General features: G+C 45.8%; 1 protein-coding gene across 3 annotated transcripts in view; it reads right to left on the reverse strand.

Moving 5' to 3' along the window:
* Positions 1 to 289: 289 nt before the first annotated feature.
* The window catches only part of LOC139534012 (neuroepithelial cell-transforming gene 1 protein-like), a 32,706-nt gene continuing 10,657 nt past the window's right edge, over positions 290 to 22,338 (reverse strand). The window contains exons 2-11 of one of the 3 annotated variants that reach the window (XM_071332600.1): positions 21,243 to 21,297; positions 20,780 to 20,846; positions 16,435 to 16,497; positions 4,652 to 4,936; positions 3,865 to 3,927; positions 3,469 to 3,642; positions 3,022 to 3,279; positions 2,744 to 2,914; positions 2,176 to 2,362; positions 290 to 2,059 (exon numbers count right to left, since the gene is read on the reverse strand). In XM_071332600.1, coding sequence (XP_071188701.1) covers positions 1,617 to 2,059; positions 2,176 to 2,362; positions 2,744 to 2,914; positions 3,022 to 3,279; positions 3,469 to 3,642; positions 3,865 to 3,927; positions 4,652 to 4,936; positions 16,435 to 16,497; positions 20,780 to 20,846; positions 21,243 to 21,297 — 1,766 coding nt within the window. In that variant the 3' untranslated portion in view covers positions 290 to 1,616. Of the gene's footprint in view, positions 2,060 to 2,175; positions 2,363 to 2,743; positions 2,915 to 3,021; positions 3,280 to 3,468; positions 3,643 to 3,864; positions 3,928 to 4,651; positions 4,937 to 8,177; positions 8,424 to 16,434; positions 16,498 to 20,779; positions 20,847 to 21,242; positions 21,298 to 22,338 lie in introns of those variants that run through there. The other 2 variants (XM_071332601.1, XM_071332602.1) reach the window with 2 other exon arrangements.

Here is a 22,338-nt window from a genome sequence, read left to right on the forward strand (position 1 = left end):
GTTTAGAAAAGAGTTCCAAATTATGAGCTCTGCATTGTTTAGTGAGGTCATCACAGCTCCATGGAAAGTTAAGTCATTTGTCTGTTATAACCAAGACTAAGAGATGCCATAATGGTGTAATCATTGTCGTCACGCCATTAACTATCTAAACAATTCAGAGAACTCAAAAACAGTTGCCAAGACAGCAACCAACAGCCGATGATGATTGTGTTTATGTGTGACACATGTACAGTTATTCAGTCCACTTTGTGGAAGAAAATAGAAAGATAGTAACTCAGGAAGTCAGATGCAACTCTTACACAGATCTTTATTATAGATTTTTGTGATGTTTTTACACCACATACATACAGGCCATGGCAGTCATATCACAGCCCTTTACTAGCTCTTCACTTTTCAGTACAGTTCTTTTCAAACAGTCAAACCCTCATTTTCCTTCTACAAAACACTTCGACAACACCTTCATCTGTTTTCTCCCTCCAACATACATAGTCTTTCTTTACATTTCTCTCACTGGCTTTTTAACCAGTGCCTCCAACCTCCATTTTGGACAAGGCACCACATTCCAGCTCACTCAGAGCTCCATCATTGCGTGGCTAGTGGCTACACACACCTTGAAGACAAAAACCCCAACTTCTCAGTTCAAACACGTTCAACATTTCCATCTTTATTTCCACATCTCTTAAATCTTCTTCTAACATACTCTTTTGCATTTCTCAACCCATCTTTGTGGATTCTGTCAGCTATACGTCATCTCCGCAGTAGATCCCAACCCATCAGACAAGTATGTACATGCTCCTGCCACTACCGAGGCTGGGTAGTGGCAGTGTCAAAAACTAAAGCTCCATGCAAGATTGCTACATTAAAAAGTGATAGATTTTCATTCGGAAGAGTCAGCTTTTTAAACCAACATGGCTCAGTTTAAATTGTTTTTACATTGTAGTAAAACAAAATTTCATTTGATATGTTTTTTCCCCCCATTAAAATGCAATTTGATTAAAATTAATGCCATCAACTGCAGTAGATGCAAAAAGGTGGCCGGATCATAAAAAAATATCTGTTATTAGGAATGTACAAAAATAAGACCCGTCCTCCAGTACACCTACGAATCAGACAAATTGTATAGTTTTCAGTTTCGTATACATCTCATCTATTGTGGGAACTCTTCCCCTTCTATCCACCTCACATCCCCAAAAAGAGTTAAATAACTTCAGCTAAAAGCTAGAAACAGTGCTGTTTTAAACATAGAGCTACAGTAAGTTCAGATTGAAAAAAAAAAAAGGAGTAAAACTTTAACAAAAAAAATAAACAGTAAACAGGACAATATGCACAACTTCTCTCTAATTACTGAAAGCCAAGCAGGCCTCTCCAGAATACTGAATGGTATGCACTTAGCCCCTTTGTGGACAGAACCAAACAGTGGAGGGATGGAAGAGTAAAGTAAATAGCTGCCAATGGGGACAGTAACACAAAATACTGTTGTAATAATAAAACACAGACACATAAATAAAAAGTCCCACGGGAGGGAACACCCAGCCCCCCCCCCCCCACTCTGCACCCCCTCCCTTATGTACAAACATATTGTCCGCTCGCCCAGGAGTCCATTTTCTCCCCTCTAATTACACCATGGTCTCCTTCCTCTTCCCTAAGGCACTGAGGGAGCGCTTGTCCTTTTTGGTTTTGTGTTTGGGTGACGGGGAGGATAGTGGTGATGAAGAGGAGGATGAGGAGCGGGAGGAGGGAGACGTTGAGGTGGGACTGGGGGTCTCGTCCCCGCATAGCGAACTGGAGGCGGACGTTGCACCTGCGGGCGTCAAAGGGCAGTTCTCGTCGGCCTCCTCCGTGTGGATGATGGAGATTTTGGAGGAGCGCCGCTTAGAGTGGGCGTCGGCTGCCGGTGAGGAAGCGGGCGTGGTGACGGCGGCGTCGGCGGGCTGGTGGACGGAGATGGCGCTGCGCAGGCAGTTGAGCCACTGCTGCTTGTGGAAGACGTCGTTGACCTGCAGCGTGTGGGACTGGCCCCGAGACGGGTCATGGAAACGCACACGGAAGATGTTCTTGGCTGAGGAGATGAACAAGACGTTAGATTAACCATCAGTTTCAGTTACAGGCTTTAACCTCTAGATAGACATGGAAGATCATAGGGGAGGGGTCATAGGTGAGGAGTCAGGGACTCACCTTTGTCGGAGTTACTGAATGCTCCTCTGAAGGAGCCACCCATTTTGACATCTCCATCCTGCAGGTCCTCCAGCACCAGGTCCTGCACCGGGATTGGCTGCCGGTACACCTGGAAACAGTGGTGCTCGTTCCGCGTCACAGACCGGGTCATCACCAACAGCTCTGTGAACAGGAACACATGCAGCTTCTGGAGGGAGGGAGGACAAAGGAAAGGAGAGAATATAAAAAAAGAATATTAAAATCAGATCATTGCCAATGTTTTGTTTAATTTCAGGCATAGTTTTTCACATTCTCATCTGCCAACAGATTATTATTATTTTCCTGCGGATTTATCATTGGTAGAGATTCTCATGTGGTTATGTAATTCATGTGTTATTCGGTTCATTTCAAATGAAAAAAGGTCCAAGTTTTGGCCCCGACTGCCTTATTTGGGGGTGCAGAGCTCAAGTTTGTGCACGTGAGGGTTAGAAGGAGCCAGGGAAGAATCATTGCTTTAGGTGGATTGGGGTGCGAGTGTGTGTATTTTAGCATTATAATGTGTGTGTATGCGTGTGTGTTCTAAACTCACTGTTCCGCTCTTGTTGCGTAGCTCGCCGTGACACAACAGACTCTTGCACTGGTCGATGCGCGGGTCTCTTTGCCTGTCGTCCAGATACTCCAGCTTGTCTATGTAGTACTGGCTCTCTGACTCCCCCTTCTTCATGTTGATGTCAGACAACACACCCTGGATGATGGTGATCTGGAGACAAACACACACTGTTATAGTCACAAACTGATAGGATACAATGACATATTTGATGTTTCAGAATGCTGTATTCATAAGTGTTTGTGGGCGTCTCCACTCACCGCTAACTCCAGGTGGGGCGTGTCAGGGTGCTCGGGTGCCGTGTGTTTGAGGATCTCTTTGAGCAGGAGGGGGTATTTGAACAGGCGGGAGCGGGGGATGTCCAGGAAGCTCCACAGGTCCAGCTTCCTGCTGAAGGGAGACTCCAGGCAGCGCTGCAGGAAGTCCTGCACCCTCCGGTCCTGTTTCTTCTGGTCCAACAGGGCCTTGGCCGCCACCTGGTTACTGCAGTAGTCTCGGTATGCATTCAGCCCTGGCAACTGGTGGGGAGAGAGATGTACCGTTAGCACTTTGGCCATTCACTGCTAGATAAACATACAGATGTCATGTCATAAAGGGGCATCTTTATGACATCTTCAACTCGTTGGTCCCTGCTAGATAAACACTTACACAGGTAGAGAAAGATAGAGAGAGGCCAAAATTGAGTGGGCACAGGCCCTGGTACATACCCAGCTAACAACGATTTGTCCTATCTGTCCCACAGTGCCGTCGGGGCCGGTGGCTCTGGCCAGCTGGGCCAGCAGGTCCTCGTGGAGGGGGATGTAGGCATCCAGGTCCCCGAAGATATGGGTCAGCTCCTCTTCCGACATGATACTCAGCTTCAGCATGGGGTCGTGGTACGCCTGGAGGAGACAGAAAATAGAGCCAAGCGGTCATTCAACGGCTAACAGTTTATTTAGAAAGAGAGGGGGAGGCTAAGTATAGCTCTGGAGGAAAGGTTTTAGTCAGATAGAAATGGAATCTTTTCTTTTTATAGCTAATGGGTAGAGGAGAGCTGCCAACTAGTCAGATTTAATCTGTTTGCCTGGTATGTACTCTTGGAGGGTTTGAAATAAAGTACGAACCTTGCGTGCGAGCTGGAGGTCCTCAATCAGGTCCTGTTCTCCGCGAGTCAACTCAAATATGGCCTGAGGGGGAAGGAGATGAAAGACATATTTAAAACACCATGGAACAGGATGTCACGCCAAATTAAAACACAGTACATATTAAACCGCATCAAACTAAAAAGGACACCAAATTACTGAGTACATATTAAAGTAAGAGGACAAATCAATGCCAAATGAGTTGCCAAATTCTTGGGTCCCTTCTCTCTCTCTCAATTACTCTCTGTCTCTGTGTTGTTTATGGTTTGAGATTATTCTGACAGTTGGTTGAGAGGTCTGCCAGGCCAGGGGTACATTAGTGACGTTAGACACCAGCTCTGTAACAGACTGGTGACAGACTGGGCCCTGACCGCTTCTAACCCCACTTAGCTCACGCAGCACAAATACCGAGGGGGCTTTCAAAACAAACAGTCTGAACTCTTGTATGAGAATCAAAAGAGAAAAACAGAGCGAAAGAGGGGAGAAGAGAACAGGAAAAGCGCCCAGCCCTCTGGCTTTAATAACTCTGTCCCAGGCTAGGTTGAATACCGTGGCGTCTGGCTTTGTGACCTGGAGCGCACTCAGTCATCTGGAGCACTTTAGCAGGGCCAGCCGAACTAGACACCAGGTATGTGGTTCAGTCTCTCACCTCACACTGTTCTAAGCTAATCACACCATCTATTGTTGCAGCCGAGTTCCCATTCTTTCTCTATTGGGATTTGTGTGAAGAGAGATTTGAGAAGTCTATGGTGACGGTGTTGACTCTCACCTCCTGTCTCTTGATCTCCTTGGTGGAGAAGGTGCCCTTCTGGTGGACGTCTAATGTCTCCGACCACAGTGTGCTGTTGCGTCTCTTGGGCGGCGTGGGCGCCGCCGCCTTACTGCATGGCTTCTGGGGCACGCCCGGCGTCTTGCCACCATTGCCATCGCCCCGGAAGGACATGGACTGGATGGTCTGGCCGAAGCGCCGGACGGCCCCATTCCTCACGGGGGAGATGAGGTTAGCCAGCGAGCTCACCCTGCCGAGAGGACGGACACGTTTGTTGCTGGGTTCCTGGAGTGAAGAGAGAGACGGGAGAAAACACAGATTAGGCTTCGGATCCTCAACTTCCTTTATCATTTACCATAAACCCAACCATCTGAATTCCAACTCTTTTAGCAGAAGCCTCACCAGGAAACAGCTAGAAGCTTCCCCCCATGACTGATATCACATGGCCCTCATGATGCCAGCCATGAATCCCTATTGATGACACTACCTCCACAAGGGACTTGGTCGGGAAACTGTTACCAGGGAGGAGGGGTTTGGCGCTGGGGTCAGGCCATAGAGACAGCGGGCAGGAAGAAGCAGCAGCCCCAGCAGCTGTTGCCTCCATCATGTGAGGACTGAGGAGCCCAGGGCAGGCTGGGGGAGCACAAAGACCCTCTTTCAGACTGCAGCCCAGAGGCGCCGACCAGAGAAGGGGCCTGGAGGCATGCCAGGAATGCACCCCTGCTCTCAGCTGTCCAACACACTCACACTTACTCTGTCACACACACACACACACAACACCTCAGCATTACGGCCTGACTACAGCAAACGGGCCGTGAGTCTGGGACTGTTCAGTCACTCAAACATGGGAAGACAAAAGGCCTCATCGTTTAACTCCCATCTCCCAGAGTTCAGTGAGGTATGGGACAGGACGGTACTGTGTTTGGACAGCCACAGTAAAACTGATGTGTGACTCTGGACGGAAGACCACCAGTGAGAGACAGAGGAACTAACAGGCCTCGTCTTAAACAGGCACCAGAATACTGGAAGTCTGTCTTTTTTAGGAGTCACAGGGGGGAGGTTGTGGGTGCGAGTTGGAACAGGCCCTGGAGCCCTCGTCGCGTGAGAGAAGCACCACACCTGTGCCAGGTAATCCCGCTTCACCCCCCTGTACTGAGCCCTGAGGTAGGGAGAGCGCAACACTTCCCTGCTAATGCACTGGCCCGCTGCCAAAAACAACAAACTGCAGATCTGAGGTAATGAATTCATAGACAGAGACCTCTTCAAAAACAACCATAAATATCAGGCAATTAGACATGTTTTGTGAATAAAAAATCTGTCTTATGAAATCTATGCTGCATGTCTATTGGAACCCCCAAGCTCTTAAACTCTCTGAGCCTTTTCCTGACTCAGGATGAATGGAGTTTTGCCTTGGCTCAGCGAAACAGAGAGCCATTCAGGCTCCTCCTGGCCCCAGAAGCAGACCACAGCTGCAGAACAGATCCACCCCAGAGTCTGGCGTGAAAGCCACAGTGGCTGCGGCCAGCTAGGGTCACGGTCCAAATGTGGTCGGGGTCTTTGACCAGGACCGCCAGACAGTCCAGGAACTTATCTAAACCACAGAGCCAATAAACCGAGAGGACCAACGCTGACCACATCCGAACCGCTCTGACGGTGGTCCAGAAATGGTGCGGTCAGAAAGGAATCCCAATCCTAAAACACAGGCCTGGTTTAAACCTCTTTAGACTTTATTTTAACGGGCCTCATTACTGAGTGGAGAGAGGACCATAACGGCCACACTATGACCAACTAGTTCTGCTGTAAACCCCATTGGACAATGGAAACAGAGGGGGAATTTGCTTTGGAAATCATGGGGTCTTTCAATGTAAACTTTGGAAACGTGTTTTTGCCCATTGTGCCTTTCCTGTCATTTGGGGACCGGCCCTGGAATAACAAAGGCCACAAGTGCTGTTCTTTGTACGCCCACCCAGTGTTACTATCAGCTGGACACCGCAACATGCAGACTGATAGAAACTAGTCCTATTCCAGGCAGTTTGACTACAGGCAACTCCCTGGAATACTGTCCAGTCTCGCTCCCTTCAGGAAGCCAGACATATCCGGGGTTTGTGCTGCTGGACTGTATCGTTCTGTACCGTCTTTGGAACAACCCCCCCCACAACACAGATTGAGGGACCATGGGTAAGCACTCAAATCTTCCCTAATGTCCTAAATTGGCCTCTGGTGATATTTTAATAACCCTCCCACACAATTCTCCTTCTACCTCGTTATCTCCAACCAGAGAGCCAAAGGCTCATCAACTAAATGTATCTACTTTTTCAGCCAGCCCCCACAAAAGCACCTTCCTGTGCCCCTGGCCTCCCTTTGATGTAACACCACATGTTAATCCCTGCTGGCTTGGCTGTCCCTCCCTTCTCCTGCAGCTCTCTCACTGATTACAGCATAGCTGATAGCAGGGCTCTGAGGGAGTGGAACACCACTGTTTACCCTGGATTCCAACAAAAGAGCTCATCAAAGAGTAACTGTGGAGTGACTTAGGTTTAAAAATGGGTGTCACAATCATGGACATCTGTTGAGAAATGCGACTACTCACTTCATTGAAGAACTCAACTTCTCCTTTTCTGATTTACCGACAATGTAGCCGCTGGCTTCCCCCTGAAACCCCTTCCGAAATCTAACCACAAAAACCTTGAATGGGGGAAGGAAGGAGACTAGAGAAGTGAGAAAGGCTGCTACTGACCAGTGGCTCTGTGTGAGTCAGAGAAGAAGAGGCACACCTGGGTTCTACCTCCCCTCCCTGTAATTGTGTGTGAGGGAAGCTCCCAGCCTGCTGTGTGAGCACTCACACCTGAGAGCCCGGGCACTCACTGCCCCATGGCTCTGAGAAAAGGAGGGGGGATCCCAACTGGCAAACTAAAAATGTGCAATAATGTTGGCATTAAGTTCCAACTTCAAACCACACACATTCCAAGTTAGAATGTTATTGGAATTAAGAATTTGATGAGAAGTCGCAAACATGGTGCTGATCTCTGTATGGCTATTTGTCCCCTGCTGTTACAGTGCTGATGAGGTACTACTCATCCCCCAGGGCTAGGATACATTACCTGTCTGGGCAGATAGATTCACACAAAAGCCAGCAAAGCTAAGGGGATGGATCGTTTTATGACCTCTGCTCAACAGGTTGAAGTTATCTTCAGTCCGACAGTATCATGGAACAAATATCTCTAAAAGTTTGAATTGAACAAGGTTCTGCCAGAGACTAAACACACACCTTACTAAGGTGCAGTGTTCAGGTGAGATACGAAGTATGTGACAAATACGCTTGTGACGAAGCTGTTGTTTACGAAGCATGGGACACATTGTTTGATTTGATAGCAGAAAGAACAGGGCAAGGTGCTGACTCAGTCAGATCTGATAAGAGATCAGTGGCTATCACAGCAGAGAACAAGTTCCTATCCAACTGATACCAAATGACAAAGCCAGCAGAAAGAACATACTAGGAGAAGCAGTGATTGATCTAGTATCTCACCTCTGAGTCTTTGTTGCCTCGGTTCTGACAGTCTATAGCTTGTAGAGTCCGTTTGATAGGCACCAAGCTACCCAGTTCATCGTAAGCCACCATAGCGTTGAGTAAAAAATCCAACAAGGTTTCTGCAATATCCAGTAAGTCTTCATTAATCCATATGAAAGAGTTTTTAATTCTTCTAAATATCTTTCAGAGAGTAGAACAAATTCACTCCACACACTACCGCTCTCTCATTCTAAACTTTGGTCTGAGGTGGAGTTGGGGAGGGGGCGGTATAAATACTCCTTGGTAATGGGAGGAGCAAGCGCTCCGAACCCCTCCCACCGTTTAGGGGTGTTACTGTTGGAGGAATCAGACTCTTCTTGAAGGGCTATACAGGCGAAGAAGCCCGTGTGTGTGTGTGAATCACCAACAAAAAGCACACACACACACACACAATAGTGCTAGGAGAATTCCATGTAGTGAGGTTTGCTGTTAAAGTGAATGGAAAAGTTACGCATCATGTGCATACAGTATTACAGAACAATGATCTCTAAAAGTTCAGGTTTGAACAAGGCAGTCATCTGCCAGAGACTAAACACACACCCTGCTAAGGTAGTGTCCAGTGGAGAGAGAGAGAGAATAGGGATATCTGCTGATTCACTCACAGATCTGATGAGAGATCTGTGGCTATCGCATCAGAGAACAAGTTATAGTCCAACAATATGGGCAAATAATCTAATTGCAATTTTTGAACCCAATATTATGATTGCGATTTTACTTCCGATTTAAATCAAAACAGTAAGAATCATAGAAATAAAATGAGTGTTCCATTTCTATGGTTGGTGTTGTTTGTCATGACAACTAATGAAAAAGCCAGGTACAGTAGACGTTGTTGTGAAAGGGAAGGAACCCAAAGTGTTGGTCAGAGTTTCCCTGGAGACCCTTATTACATTTAATGTTACATTCATGGCATAATATTTATTTTTTAAATGCAGCCTCTTACAATATTGCAATTTCGATTAAAATTAGATCAATTGAGCAGCCCTAACTAAGAGAGAAACTTGCTTCATGTGTTTAAATGCTTTTAAAAACTAAAACAAAATAGAGAAATGCCTTCTGCGCTCATACTGATGAATCATGTCAAAAAGTAGGCTTAGACAAATTCTACTTCAGAAAATTAAGTCATTTCCTTGAAAACAGCAGTTGTACATTTCCACCTATAGAATCTAGTTCAAACACAACCTATAACTACAGTGAACCAACCATCATGTAATAAATATCACATCTCATTGAGTGAGTAAATATGGAGCACTTCTTTGTCCCCTGGCTTTCTGGTGTGAAAGGTGTAAAGTGCATCAGTGTTTGTTGTCTGCTTTAGCTAACGACAGAGAGCTGTTACCAGGCTCTGATCAGCAGGGGATGGGGAAGATCAATTAGAATATCAATAAGAGGGGCGCACTCATTCACCTCATTATATCACACACATGCGCACGCACGGTCTGCACTAGACCCTGTGTATTGAGGGCAGAAGTGTAGTGTCTGGGGGTGGGGTGGATTTAAATGAAGGGTGTTTCGTTCGTTATTACCCAGAATGCTTGTAGATACTACAGACTTCCAGTCATTGCGCTAATCAACTTCCTTCAAACTGCACAGAGACATTAAAATGGTATCCACAAGTTCATCAGACTCCGGGGAAGTAGATAAAGAGCTTCACTGACAAAATCCTAAAGTACCCCTTTAAAAAAGGGGGCAATTACATCTGCACCCAGTTTAACAGTAGAAAGAAGTGAGAAACTAAACTCAGGTCATTCTGAAACAGAGTTTTAAAGTAAAAGACAAGCTTGCTTCCCTTTTCCTGCCAGACACATTCATGCCCCATTTGAATAAAAGTGAACTGAGACGTGATTAGAGACGTGAAAACAGCTGTGGCAAGCCATTAAACCCTGCATATGTTGCTACATACCCATATAACTGCTGCGCAAATGGACTGCAGAATCCAAGGTGTTGACTGTGTGATGGACTGGATAATGTGCTGAGGTGCTATGTGGTAGAAGGGATGTAAAACCTTGCTAGTCATTTAGCCAGTCTGTCTGTGTGTGTGTGTAGCAAACAAATTAAACCAATGTGAAGGCTCGAATTCACCCTCCTGTGTCAATACTGAGGTGTGAAACAGGACATATGCAACTAAGCATGTGTGAGAGTGAGAAAGTGTGTGTGTGTGTGTGTGTGTGTGTATGTGTGTTTGGTGACAGAAGTGAGAGAGCCCAGATGGGTTATTGTTGCTAAACTACATGAGGACTGGCACCATGGTTGGGAATGTGGTCATCAGGACTGTTTACTCTGAGGTAAAACCGATCATGTTATACAGACCAAGAGGTCTCTGACAGTCTGGCATACATCACTCCACAAGCAGAGTCCACTCCACAAACTAACCCAACTAGTGGCAAGGATTCACACCTCCGGGCAAGGAATCAAATGGTAAATAACAGCCCAGGGGGAAAATCTCACTACATGTTGATTTGGGTGATGACTGGATTACTTGTGAAAAAGAGAGAGCAGTTTGCCAGAAGGGAGGATGGTGTGAATGATTATTCAGATAAGACTGAATAATAATATTTACTAAATGTCTGTTTGCTGGAATATGAACCAGGATACAGACCGTCTGGAGGAGATGGACTATAAAACACACCACTGCCCCAGTGTACATTTTCAGTGCAGAAAGTCATGATTGATTGTATGCGAATGTCTGTGTATACAGGAAAAGAGTCTTTCTTTCGTGCGATCATCCAGACACAGGGAAGACAACGCGGTGCATCTCAGTGTTAGTCACGCCGTGTGGTGATACCGGAGGATGAGCCACCCCTCTGTCTGGGCCATCACCCGTGGGTGGCCCGTGAACGCAACAAACACAAAATCACTCAACCAGCCGGGCCCAAACGCCCAGTCAGCTCTAATAAAAGGTCTGACAAACAAATGTGTATTCACACACACTTACTTAATACTACCCTCTCACACTTTACTATCCTCCCCACACACACAGAGAGTCAGGGAGGAGTGAGTCACCTCAGCCATAGCGTTAGCCTCTATTCTTCTGCGGTACCTCCCTGCCAGGAACAAACAGAGCTCTGGGGCTTACAGTTCGGACTGAACTGAACATGCCCTCCACATCAGCAGTACAGGAAAAGGCTAGTGTTTAATTAGAGCTCTGGGGAAGGCATACCAGCCAACACTTTCCAAGGGGACTAATTCACTCAACAAGTGGTGGAACCATTGCCCCCTGGTGGTGGGAGTTTGGTGCAGGAGTTCAGGTACAATAGATGGAATGAATCTGATATTAGTGGATTATTCCTCCCGATATACATTTGGTCTGTGAGTCCTTATTTGAGCAGACAGGAAGAGAATAGGCATACGGGTGTTCATATACTATAATGAATCACGGCTTAAGTGTGATCATATCAAGCCCAGGCACTGCCAGATTGAGTGGGCCAAGAGAAAGAGAAACAAACAAAAATAGTTTCATTTCTGATACACCAACTCATGTATTGCCCCATTTCTTACTATTTGGAATGTTCCTCCTTTGTTCTCTCTCCATTCTTCCCCACCTCTACCTGTTTCCCAATTTCCTGTGGTCTTCATTTCTCTCTGTCCCTCATTCCTCTGCCTTACCACCAATCAACCTATAACAACTAAAGTAGTCTGTCTCTTCAGCAGCTATTGGAGGGGCGATGAGGACAGGGCTTCTTATCCAGCAGTGCCCCACTAAAACCATCACAGAGCAGCCATTAAACACAATACCAGCGATAGACTTCACACCAGACAAACATCCCCTGCTACTCAATAGTTTACTTAAGTGAGTTTCACTCAGTGCACACAACCCGGACATCTCTGGTTGCTACCAAACAGTGTGGAGGTAACCAAGAACCACAGGTTTGTCATGACACTGATCAATGCCACATTCATAGAGAGCACACACACACACACACACACACACACACACACACACACACACACACACCCCAAGCAAACATGCAGAAGAGAAAAAAAAAGGGGTGGTCAAAGAAGCTTGGAAAGTTACAACTTGTGGCTTCAGGTTTTTCAAGGAACCCTGATTCCAGACAGGACTGGCAATACTCAATACAAGTGTGCAGCATTTACAGCAAACACCTTCTAGTCAGGTACTCAACCCCCTGAACTGTTTTTATTGTGGCAACATTTTGGTTCTCTGGGCGAGCGTGCAGGTGGCAGGTCAAACCTGGAAGGGTGAGGAGGAGGGGGGCAGAGAACTATAGAACAATAGAAGTAGCCTATTGTTCATAGGTTGTTAACCTGCCTCAACCCCCTCCACCTGGGCCAAAGAGCCAGACAGCAAAGGGGGGGGGGGGGGGGTTGAAGGTGGATTTGGCGACATGTGCAGGGGATGGGAGCAGATCTGGTGCAACAGGTTTGCGAATAGGCCGAGACTGCGAATCCGTAGGTAACCGCCCCGTCCCCGCCTAGATCCCTTATCCCCAGAGCTGAAGATCCGAATCACGTTCTGCCCAGGGGGGGGGGGGGGGGGATTTACGCACACATTTCTGTGGTACCCTCCCTGCACATTTCTCACTTTCACTCAAGTTTTACCGGTGAAACATCCATGCAGCGTCTGCATGCCAACTATTGGATCTCAAATCAGTTTCATGAGGAGAAACATTTAGCTCTTCTGGAGTTACACAGCGCTGTTCTGAAGTAGCCTACAGTGTGGTTTACAATTATGGACAGTGGGAAAATGTTCACGCAGATGGGTTTGCAAACTGTAGCGTGCCTGTGTTCAGTCAAAGCACATATTTAGCCTATTGGAGCACGTTGTTAAAGTCTGGCCACATGAGAGAAAAATGCAACAAGTCACAATCATCCTGAAATCTCATAAGAAATGAGGTGGTGTTTTTTGTCTTATAGTAAAACTATAATACGCTATTATACTCAGTTATGTTATGTAGAATACCATCATGATGTGATCTTGTATGCAACATTGATTCAGCTTTGAGCTAACTATTAAAACGAGGACCATTCGCCAGAGTAGACTGTTCACCTAGCAGCCGAATGAGGTCATTTGACATTTTGGTCATTTAGCAGACGCTCTTATCGAGGGCGATTTACAACACCAATTAGGGTTAAGTGCCTTGCTCAAGGAGACAACGGGAGATTTTTCTAATCAGATTAATAATAGTACCCTGTTCAATTTGTCCCAAACCTCTATGACAGGCCACATTTCTAGTAAACACATACGTTTGATGACAGAGGAGTTGTTCAGTGAATCATTCCGCTCTCCATCCTTGCCAAACTACGACTTCTATGAAATATCACTTGGCAAGTTCAATGTAATTAGTCCGTTCTTCCCCAGCGGAGCCCAATCTTGTTTTGATCGTGTTTAGTGTGAGTCAGTGAGTGGTTTGACCTCAGTCATACACTACAAGAGCCTTCAACCTTTGCTTAAATCACTGCACTGCAACTGTTTCTCCAAATGTAAAATGTAGAAGTTGCGCCAAACGTAAAAGGTCTAAGTGTTTTGGACACCCTGGGTTTCTCCTACTGGAGCAGCTGCATCTGGGGATGCACTGCTGCGGTCTCTCATTCTGAACGGTTAAGTTAAGAGTTTAAGCTTTGGCGATAGGGTTAAAACAAAAAAACAACTCAACGTATAGTGTAGAGAATCATTGTACCATTTAAACTGCTGTGAAATATATTTTTAATAACCGAAAATATTGTATTTTCAGCTGTTTGATGCTGGTGTACAAAACCGAAAATAAAAGACACAAAAATGAAACTCAAGAACGGGAAGCATATAAATAGTGCACATATACACTACCTCTTAAACTTGATTTCAGAATGACAGATGTAGAATTAACAAGGTTAACGTTTGGGATAGGGTTAAAACAAATAAAATGTAAAACGACTGTCTAGCACTGGGATTGAACACACGGCTTGTGGCTTACGCCCATCCACCATCTCCATCCAAAATGCCCTAGCAGGGTTTTGAAGGCATCTCCCGGCGTCCTCGGGACACGGATGGACATCCCATTTCCAAGTGAATCTGGCTGCTAGATCTCAGTACACAGCATGGCTGTACTGAAGAATGGATGTACCTTGTGTTACAATAACTCTGATCGTGAAGTGGTCATTCTGACAGTCTAACAACTCCTTGTGTTGACAAATCACCAAGAACACAGTGGAAAAATAAGACTTTCATACCGTTGAATGACAGACAGGATTACATCTGTATCCACACTTCCATTCCACTATAGTCCATCCCATCATAATACCTTGAGGAGACTGAAATCAGCTCAACCATGAAAGTGTTGGAACCCCAGGCAAGGATCATGGAATGAAGCAACAGAGACAAGGAATGTCATAATCTGCACCATGGGGCACTCTGTTCACAACGTTGACATCAGCAAACTACTCGCCCCCACACAACGCCAAATATGTGGTCTGCGGTTGTGAGGCCGGTTGGACTTTCTAACAAATTCTCTAAAATGACATTGGAGTCGGCTTATGATAGAGAACTTAACATTCAATTCTATGGCAACAGCTCTGGTGGACATTCCTGCAGTCAGCATGCCAATTACACGCTCCCTCAAAACTTGAGCCATCTTTGGCATTGTGTTGTGACACAACACTGCACATTTTAGAGTGGCCTTCTATTGTCCCCAACACAGGGTGCACCTGTGTAACATCATGCTGTTTAATCAGCTTCTTGATATGCCACAGCTGTCAGGTGGATGGATTATCTTGGTAAAGGAGAAATGTTCAAACAGGGATGTAAACACATTTGAGCGTAAAATTTGAAAGAAATGCGCTTTTGTGCGTATGGAACATTTCTGGGATCTTTTTATTTCAGCTCATGAAACATGTTCAGTTTAGATAGCTGACAGCTAATTTAATTAGCGGACACAAGCTAATTGACTGACTATCAGTGACTGACATAAGAGAAACTGCTGATGCACAACCACATTTTGAAAATCGCACCTTGTGCATTCTAGTATTTTAACTCTAGAAAGTACGTCGAGACCCCGACAGAGTTCCCTGGTATAATAGACAAATATAGACCAGCCTATAATCCACCTCAAAATGTCAAACACACGATGCTACAGGACAATAACAAGTATTTGTATAGAGACTACCAGTGAAATGGCTCAAATCTGATTGAGCATAATGATGTGGGGCTGTTTAGAAATTGTGATGGTGCAAATCTTTTTAATGCACTACTATCAACAGTCTCATCAGGCCACCCTCAGCTTTCAAGTCATTTCTGACCCAAACATTTTACTGAAGTAATTAGAAGCGATCAAAAAACACAAGATTAGGCTCCGCTGGGTAGGAACGGACTAATGTCCTCCATGTTGTCATCAAGTAAAAAAGTGTTCACTGGAAATGTGGCCTGTCATAGTGGTTTGTGAGAAATTTAACAGGGTACTATTAATCATCTGATTTCTCAGAAGAGTGCTTGTTATGTTTTGAGTGTGATCATTATACCCTGATGAAGACAGTTTGTCTGTCCAAACATTGCTTATTCAATAATTGCGTCGGAGCTCCTAGAGTGGGCGGCTCTCTTTTCCTTTACCAAGTGTTCTACTCCGCTAGCCAGCACCTCGCCTAAACAGGTATGTTTTTCTTTCGCCTCCAGATTGAGTGTGATAATGAAACCTATGTGGAAACAGGGCATCGCTAAGAAAATCATCCCACGTTGGAATACTGGTGACAGGCCTAGGGTGTGTCAGAAACACCAATAGACAATAGACCCACATTACAAGGATGTTTTCCAACCAACGAGTTCTGATCGTCAATTTACTAAAAACAAGAATCTTAGTAACTACAGTAGATTTGGTGATGGAATTCCCCGAACATGAGTTGATGAGTGTTGTGGTGGTTGCTGTAAACAAACATGGTCCTTATCTGGATGGTTTGAAGTGATATGCTCATGTATCACAAACAAACAGGACGGGGCTAGACTTTTGATAGCCTATAGACCTAGCTTCTTCAGACCTCAGCCAAAGATATACAGAGGTCAGGAAACTGTCCTCCATGTTGGCACCAAATGATCCATTGCAATGACATTCTATGTCTAGATTGCAATTTCCCGTACATTCATGAATGTCAACAAATCTTGGGGACAACAACAGTTTACAGAACTGTGTGCGTCACCTTGACAAACTGCGGGTTCAGGGTATCTATGCGGGTTCAGGGTATATATATTGTGAACTCAGATCAGTGTTATGGGACGGTTCATTGTGTGTTTTACCTTGAAGTCAAAGCTGCACAGGCTGACTGCATCAGAGTCATCCTTCTCTCTGAGCTTCCGCTTCTGGGGACAGATGGAAATGAGATTGTCATTATTATCAAATTTAGACAGATAAACTTACCAATACCCCTACAGATACTCTTAGGCAGATACCCAAATAGCTACACAGACACTCATGAGTGTGTGAAACCTTTATTTAACTAGGCAAGTCAGTTAAGAACAAAATCTTATTTACAATGACACCCTATCCCGGCCAAACCTGGACGACGCTGAGCCAATTGTGCGCCGCCCTATGGGACTCCCAATCACAGCCGGATGTGATACAGCCTGGATTCGAACCAGGGACTGTAGTGATGCCTCTTGCACTGAGACGCAGTGCCTTAGACCACTGTGCCACTTGGGAGCCCAAGTCTCTCCAATTCACACAAAACAACTACATCTCGTCTGGACTCCTGCTGCTCTCTGATGTCAGAAATAGTTCAACAAGAATAGACAACCACCACCACTCTGCCCCATTACCCTGTCCCATCCTGGTCTCACTGGTTTGAGAATAGCCCCAGTGAAGAGAAGAACTGCCCCATTGCTAAGCCCTATTACCCCAGGGACAATGTTCACCCCTGGAGGTTCCAAGAGCACGTGAACACCTGGGGAGAAGACCAGCTGGCAGGTGAGATGAGGTCTGGCCCGGAGTTTGTGTGTATGTGACTAGGGTTGTAAACGCTGGAGGAGCGCTGGCGTCGCCTGACTGCCGGGGCTCTTAGGGCGCTGTCATTAGGGCACATTAACCACGGAGGGAGTAGAGGGCCATCACAGGGTATTTAGGAAGCCGAGAAGTGACCACCGGTGTGCAGGGTGACAGACCGGACAGGCTAGGACAGTATGTTGAGGTAGTTGTTTGTTATGAATAGTTGGTTTTGAAGGGGGTAAATGGCCATTTCTTCCTCAAACCTGTTAGCTTTCCTACAGTAAAGAGAACACATCGTGCAATATCTGATCACACAAGGTGAGAAAATGTGAATTTGCATGGTTCGTAAATTACAAGGGGACACAAGGGGCCTACATATGCAATGCTCCAGATGAGAGAACAAGGCTAGATGATTAGCTAGCCTACTAAGGGGAGTGAACAGTGCTTTGGCTAAGAGAGAGTTGTGCAACACTACAGTACAGCTCCTAAATCAAGGGATTCTCATTGAGTGCTACAGCTGTTGAATACAGTAGTTTCGCACAGTCGTTTAAAAAAAAAGGTAGTCTAATTGAGGCAGTTAGGACCTTTTCTGAAGCTAATGAGGGAAGTGGGATAATGGATCAATCAATTAAACTCTTGTTTATAGTAGAGCTGACGGTAAAAGGAGAGGCTGAAACTGGCAATCTGATCAAAAGGCTACAGTGCAGCCATTCATCAACTAGCTATAAAAAAAAAAAGGCTCATTAGCCAATAGCTTTAGACTAGTCTTTAAATCAGCTGGTGACTGAACGACTCATCATTAAGCTGATCCCCATTCGAAAGGAATTCAAGTGATTGACCAGAGAAAACTCCTTTTAAATGTCTTGTTATTATCATCAGAGGGCTTAACTGCATAGTGCTAGGCTAGCTTTTAAAATAACGATGGGTTTCGGGTCAGTTTTTTGATTAAATCATCAAAAGGGTGGGCCAGGTTAGATGGAAAGTTTACACTGGACTGGAGGCATAATGTAGAAGTTCCTCAGCTCATTTTATTTTACTAGGCAAGTCAGTTAAGAACAAATTCGTATTTTCAATGACGGCCTAGGAACAGTGGGTTAACTGCCTTGTTCAGGGGCCGAAAGACAGATTTTTACCTTGTCACCTCAGGGATTCGATCTTGCAACCTTTCGGTTACTAGTCAAACGCTCTAACCACTAGGCTACCTACCGCCCCAACCTAGAACCTAACGCCGATGCAATGCAAGTCTGGGCTAGAGGGGTCTTCTCTTCAGAGCCTCCCCCAGACAACGGGGCTTGTTTGAGGGCAGTTTGCTGAGTCTATGTTGAGTGCCGTTGCCCATGCAAATGATACAGTTTTACATTACCATGACATCACGGGCTAGGCTAAACTGAACTTTTAAACAAACCCAGCGTAGGCCTGAGAAAAAAGGGCATTAATGTCATGTGGGATTAGCTATAAAGAACTAGGTGATATTTGTTAAGCATGTTCTGCTTGATACAGTGAGAGAAGGAGAGAGTGGTAGAGGGAGGATGGGGAGAAGTGTAGAAAGGGCAGAGTGGGGGTTGGGACTGAGGCAACAGTGGACTTCTTTATTCTCACACACACACCACTGGCCTATTATTGTGCTGGCCTGTTTGTGTGCGTCATGTGATAATGGCACCATAAAACCATGACCTGGTCAGCAGCCAGAATACACAACCTGGCTGGCTCTATGTAATTACCAGCACAAAGCAAAGTATGAGGTAGGTAGGCCTAGAAAAAGGTGGGGGTAGTGGGGTTGACACCGTGTTAAGGAATGCCATGGACTCTCAAGAGATTCTAGAACAGAGATTATGATAATCAGTGGTCATATACTTAGTACCCCACCTCAGAGTTTTGGTATGTGCTGGGTAGGTTAAATGTTGATGTCATTGAATTAGGGTGCTTGCGCTTACACACAGGGACATGCATACAGGCACATCAAAATACAAATCTCAATTCCTATGCACATACACACCTCTTTGAAGTGGGAACGTTTGCATGGAAAGCGATGCTGACTGACATTCTGGCTGTCTGAACACGCCGCTGGGAGAGACAGAAAAGCTACCATCTTTCCTATTAATTACCTGCCTACATTCATACAACAGCAGTTGGGTTTGATCGGCTGTTTTTTTTGCAGAGCTGGAAACCTAAATCACATTCTCAACATTACAGAACTGCCCTGAGGCCTTGCTAATGTAGTCTGAGATAATATGAAACACACTACAGGCCCCCCCCCCACCTAAACAGCACTATGCCCGCCCCAGCCTCCAGAAAGTCCCCTACCTACCCCCATCAAAGCACAGGATCCTCCTAACCTTATTCAAGTTTCAAGGTAGAGATAAGAGGGGATGGGAGACAAAGGAGAAGAAAGGAGCCCACAGTTTCTTGTCTGTCTATACTTCTCTCTCTTTGGGTAGATTTATAAAGGGGAGATAATAGTGGAGTCGTTGGGGGGGGAGCCTAGGTAACAAGCGCCGTATGCTTGTAGTGGTTGAGCTAAGCGTGCCAGTTAAAGAACATTTGTGGAATCAAAGGCAACGTTTGGCACGAGATGAAGAGCCTCTGTCCTCCTCTCCTCTATCCCTCCCTCCTTCTTTTCATCTCCTCCTCTCCCCGACTCAGTTGAACGATGGATAGGGTTTCAGCTGGGGTTCACTCATAAACCCTGGAATAGTCCAGGCCTTGTCGTTCAGTTCCTTTCTCTAATCTCAACTCTGTTTCCAATCAGCGATCGTATTTAGGTCTATGTTTTACTGTAAACAGCAGGCCGGCCAATCTAAGGGGAACAATAGCTATGTTGATTCCATTATGTTGAAGGGGAAATAGAAACAGGAAGATTTTTCTTGTTTGTTCACTGTTGGATCACTGGGTAGTGTGGGGAGTCTGTCCTGTGCCCGGCATCAGCTGTGAGGGTGTCATGCAATTAAAACGTTTCTGAATGGAGGATCAGATGGACCTGCAGAGGGCTTACGTCACCTCTCACTCAGAGGTGATTGCGAGTTGCCTAAACAAACTGCACTGGCATGCATACATAGTTATCATCAGTTTACAGGGTTTCTGATGCTGCATGAGCGATTCAAGGTTTAGTTCGAATGCCTTTATGTTTGGCGATCAAGGTTATCATGAACTATGCAGATTCCAGATGAGTAATCTGTGTGTAATAGTGACAGCATCATCCACTATGGAGTAATGGACTATGTTCTGAATACCGACACACAGGTGATGCCAGATGCATCCAAGATGCAGTCCAAACCTCCTCTCAAAACCTTAAGACCAAAGTGGATCAGTCATTTGTCATTATTGTTTACTACTAAAATTACTTTTTCCTAAACTTAAGTGCACAGAGTCAGTATCTGTGGTCCAAGTCAGAGGAACTTCACAGCTTTGAGAATGAACAGGTCCATTTGCTTCCGTGCCTGTTGAAAAACACCAAGGCCAGATTTGAAGCCAAAACAGACAGTTATGACAGAGCTATAACAGGGACAGGCACTCTCTGTCCGCACAAACAGGCCGGATAGCCATAATCGTCCCAAACAATGCCAGGACAAAATGGGGAGGATAGTGGAATGAGCCGAGGTACCAGTCCTGTGAGGGAACAGTGAGACACAGAAACAAGAGCTGGATGGAGGCTGTACTCACCAGACTGAAGTCCCATTGAGGTCCAGGGGTGAGGAAGGTGAAGGAGCTCCCTCTTCTCAGTCCAGGCCTACAAGACGAAGATGGAAAAAAAAGAGCAGGAAATGATTGCTTGATCAACAAGTACAACATGAATAACACCATACCCTACACCCTAATTCAAAAAGGTGACACTACTAAGACCTTTACATCTCAGGGCACGAGATGACATAACACACCACCGCAACTCCACCAGGTAACAACCACACAATACCACAATGTCCAATGCTGCATGCAAGAACGCAAGCTCACCCGTGCCTTGTGAACGCTCAATCATGGTAGTGCAGGAAGTGCCTCAAACACAATTACTCCTTCAGTCATTCAGTGCCTTCCCCAAAGACCCATTCAGACAGAGAGAGCCATGCTCAGGTGCCAACGTATACGTCTGTGGCACACGGTGTATGAGAGTATTGGCTCTGGTACATACCACAGCTTGCTGTAGCCATAGCGATGTCCGTGTCGCTGCATCCTCAGACGGCCAGCTAGGATAGACACGCAGCAGAGTAGACCCAGTCAGAGAACTGTCCTTCACCCCTCACTCTCTGTGCAGCACCCACAGGGTTACCAGGTCTCCAAGATGTCCTCACAATACTCTTCTCTCTATCTATAGGAGACAGCCTACCCCTCTCACATGTGTAGGAGGACCCTACCCACCCCTTTCCTAATTGGGGGAAGGAAGCAACTGTTGCCTCCTGTCGGAGGTTTGTTTGCTGAGCCCCTAAGCGGGGAGTGCTTTTTAGGAAACACAGATGATGCCGGCCCACTGCTCCATTCTGGTCACCCCCAACCTCATGTAACACCTCAAATACAATACTCACCCTTATCAGGTTCTTAATTATTAAACATCAGGTTATATTCGATCATTGACAATAACCTGACGAGGGCGAGAACTGACCGTGGTCTTCAGGAAACAGCAAAAGGGAGCACCCCCCTATCCACGTCAACAGGACAGCAGTGGAGAAGGTGGAAAGTTAAGTTCCTCGGTGTACATATCACCGACAAACTGAAAATGGTTTTCTTCACAGACAGTGTGAAGAATGCGCAACAGCACCTCTTCAACCTCAGGAGGCTGAAAAAAAATGTGGCTTGTCACCAAAAACCCTCACTAACTTTTACAGGTGCACAATTGAGAGCATCCTGTCGGGCTGTATCACCGCCTGGTACGGCAACTGCACCGCCCACAACCGCAGGGCTCTCCAGAGGGTGGTGCGGTCTGTACAACGCATCACCGGAGGCAAACTACCTTCCCTCCAGGACACCTACAGCAACCGATGTCACAGGAAGACAAAAAAAGATCATCAAGGACAATAACCACCCGAGCAACTGCATGTGTATTAGGTTGTCGTTGTGGAATTGTTAGATATTACCTGTTAAATACTGCTGCACTGTTGGATCTAGAAGCACAAGCATTACACTACACTCGCAATAACATCTGCTAACCATTTCTATTATGGCCGTCACACGCTGATAACAACCCACATAAGTGATGAAGCCAAATTTGACGGCTTTCAAAAGACCAGTTT

The sequence above is a fragment of the Salvelinus alpinus genome, chromosome 11 (genome assembly GCF_045679555.1).
Source record: "Salvelinus alpinus chromosome 11, SLU_Salpinus.1, whole genome shotgun sequence".
NCBI lineage: Eukaryota > Metazoa > Chordata > Actinopteri > Salmoniformes > Salmonidae > Salvelinus > Salvelinus alpinus.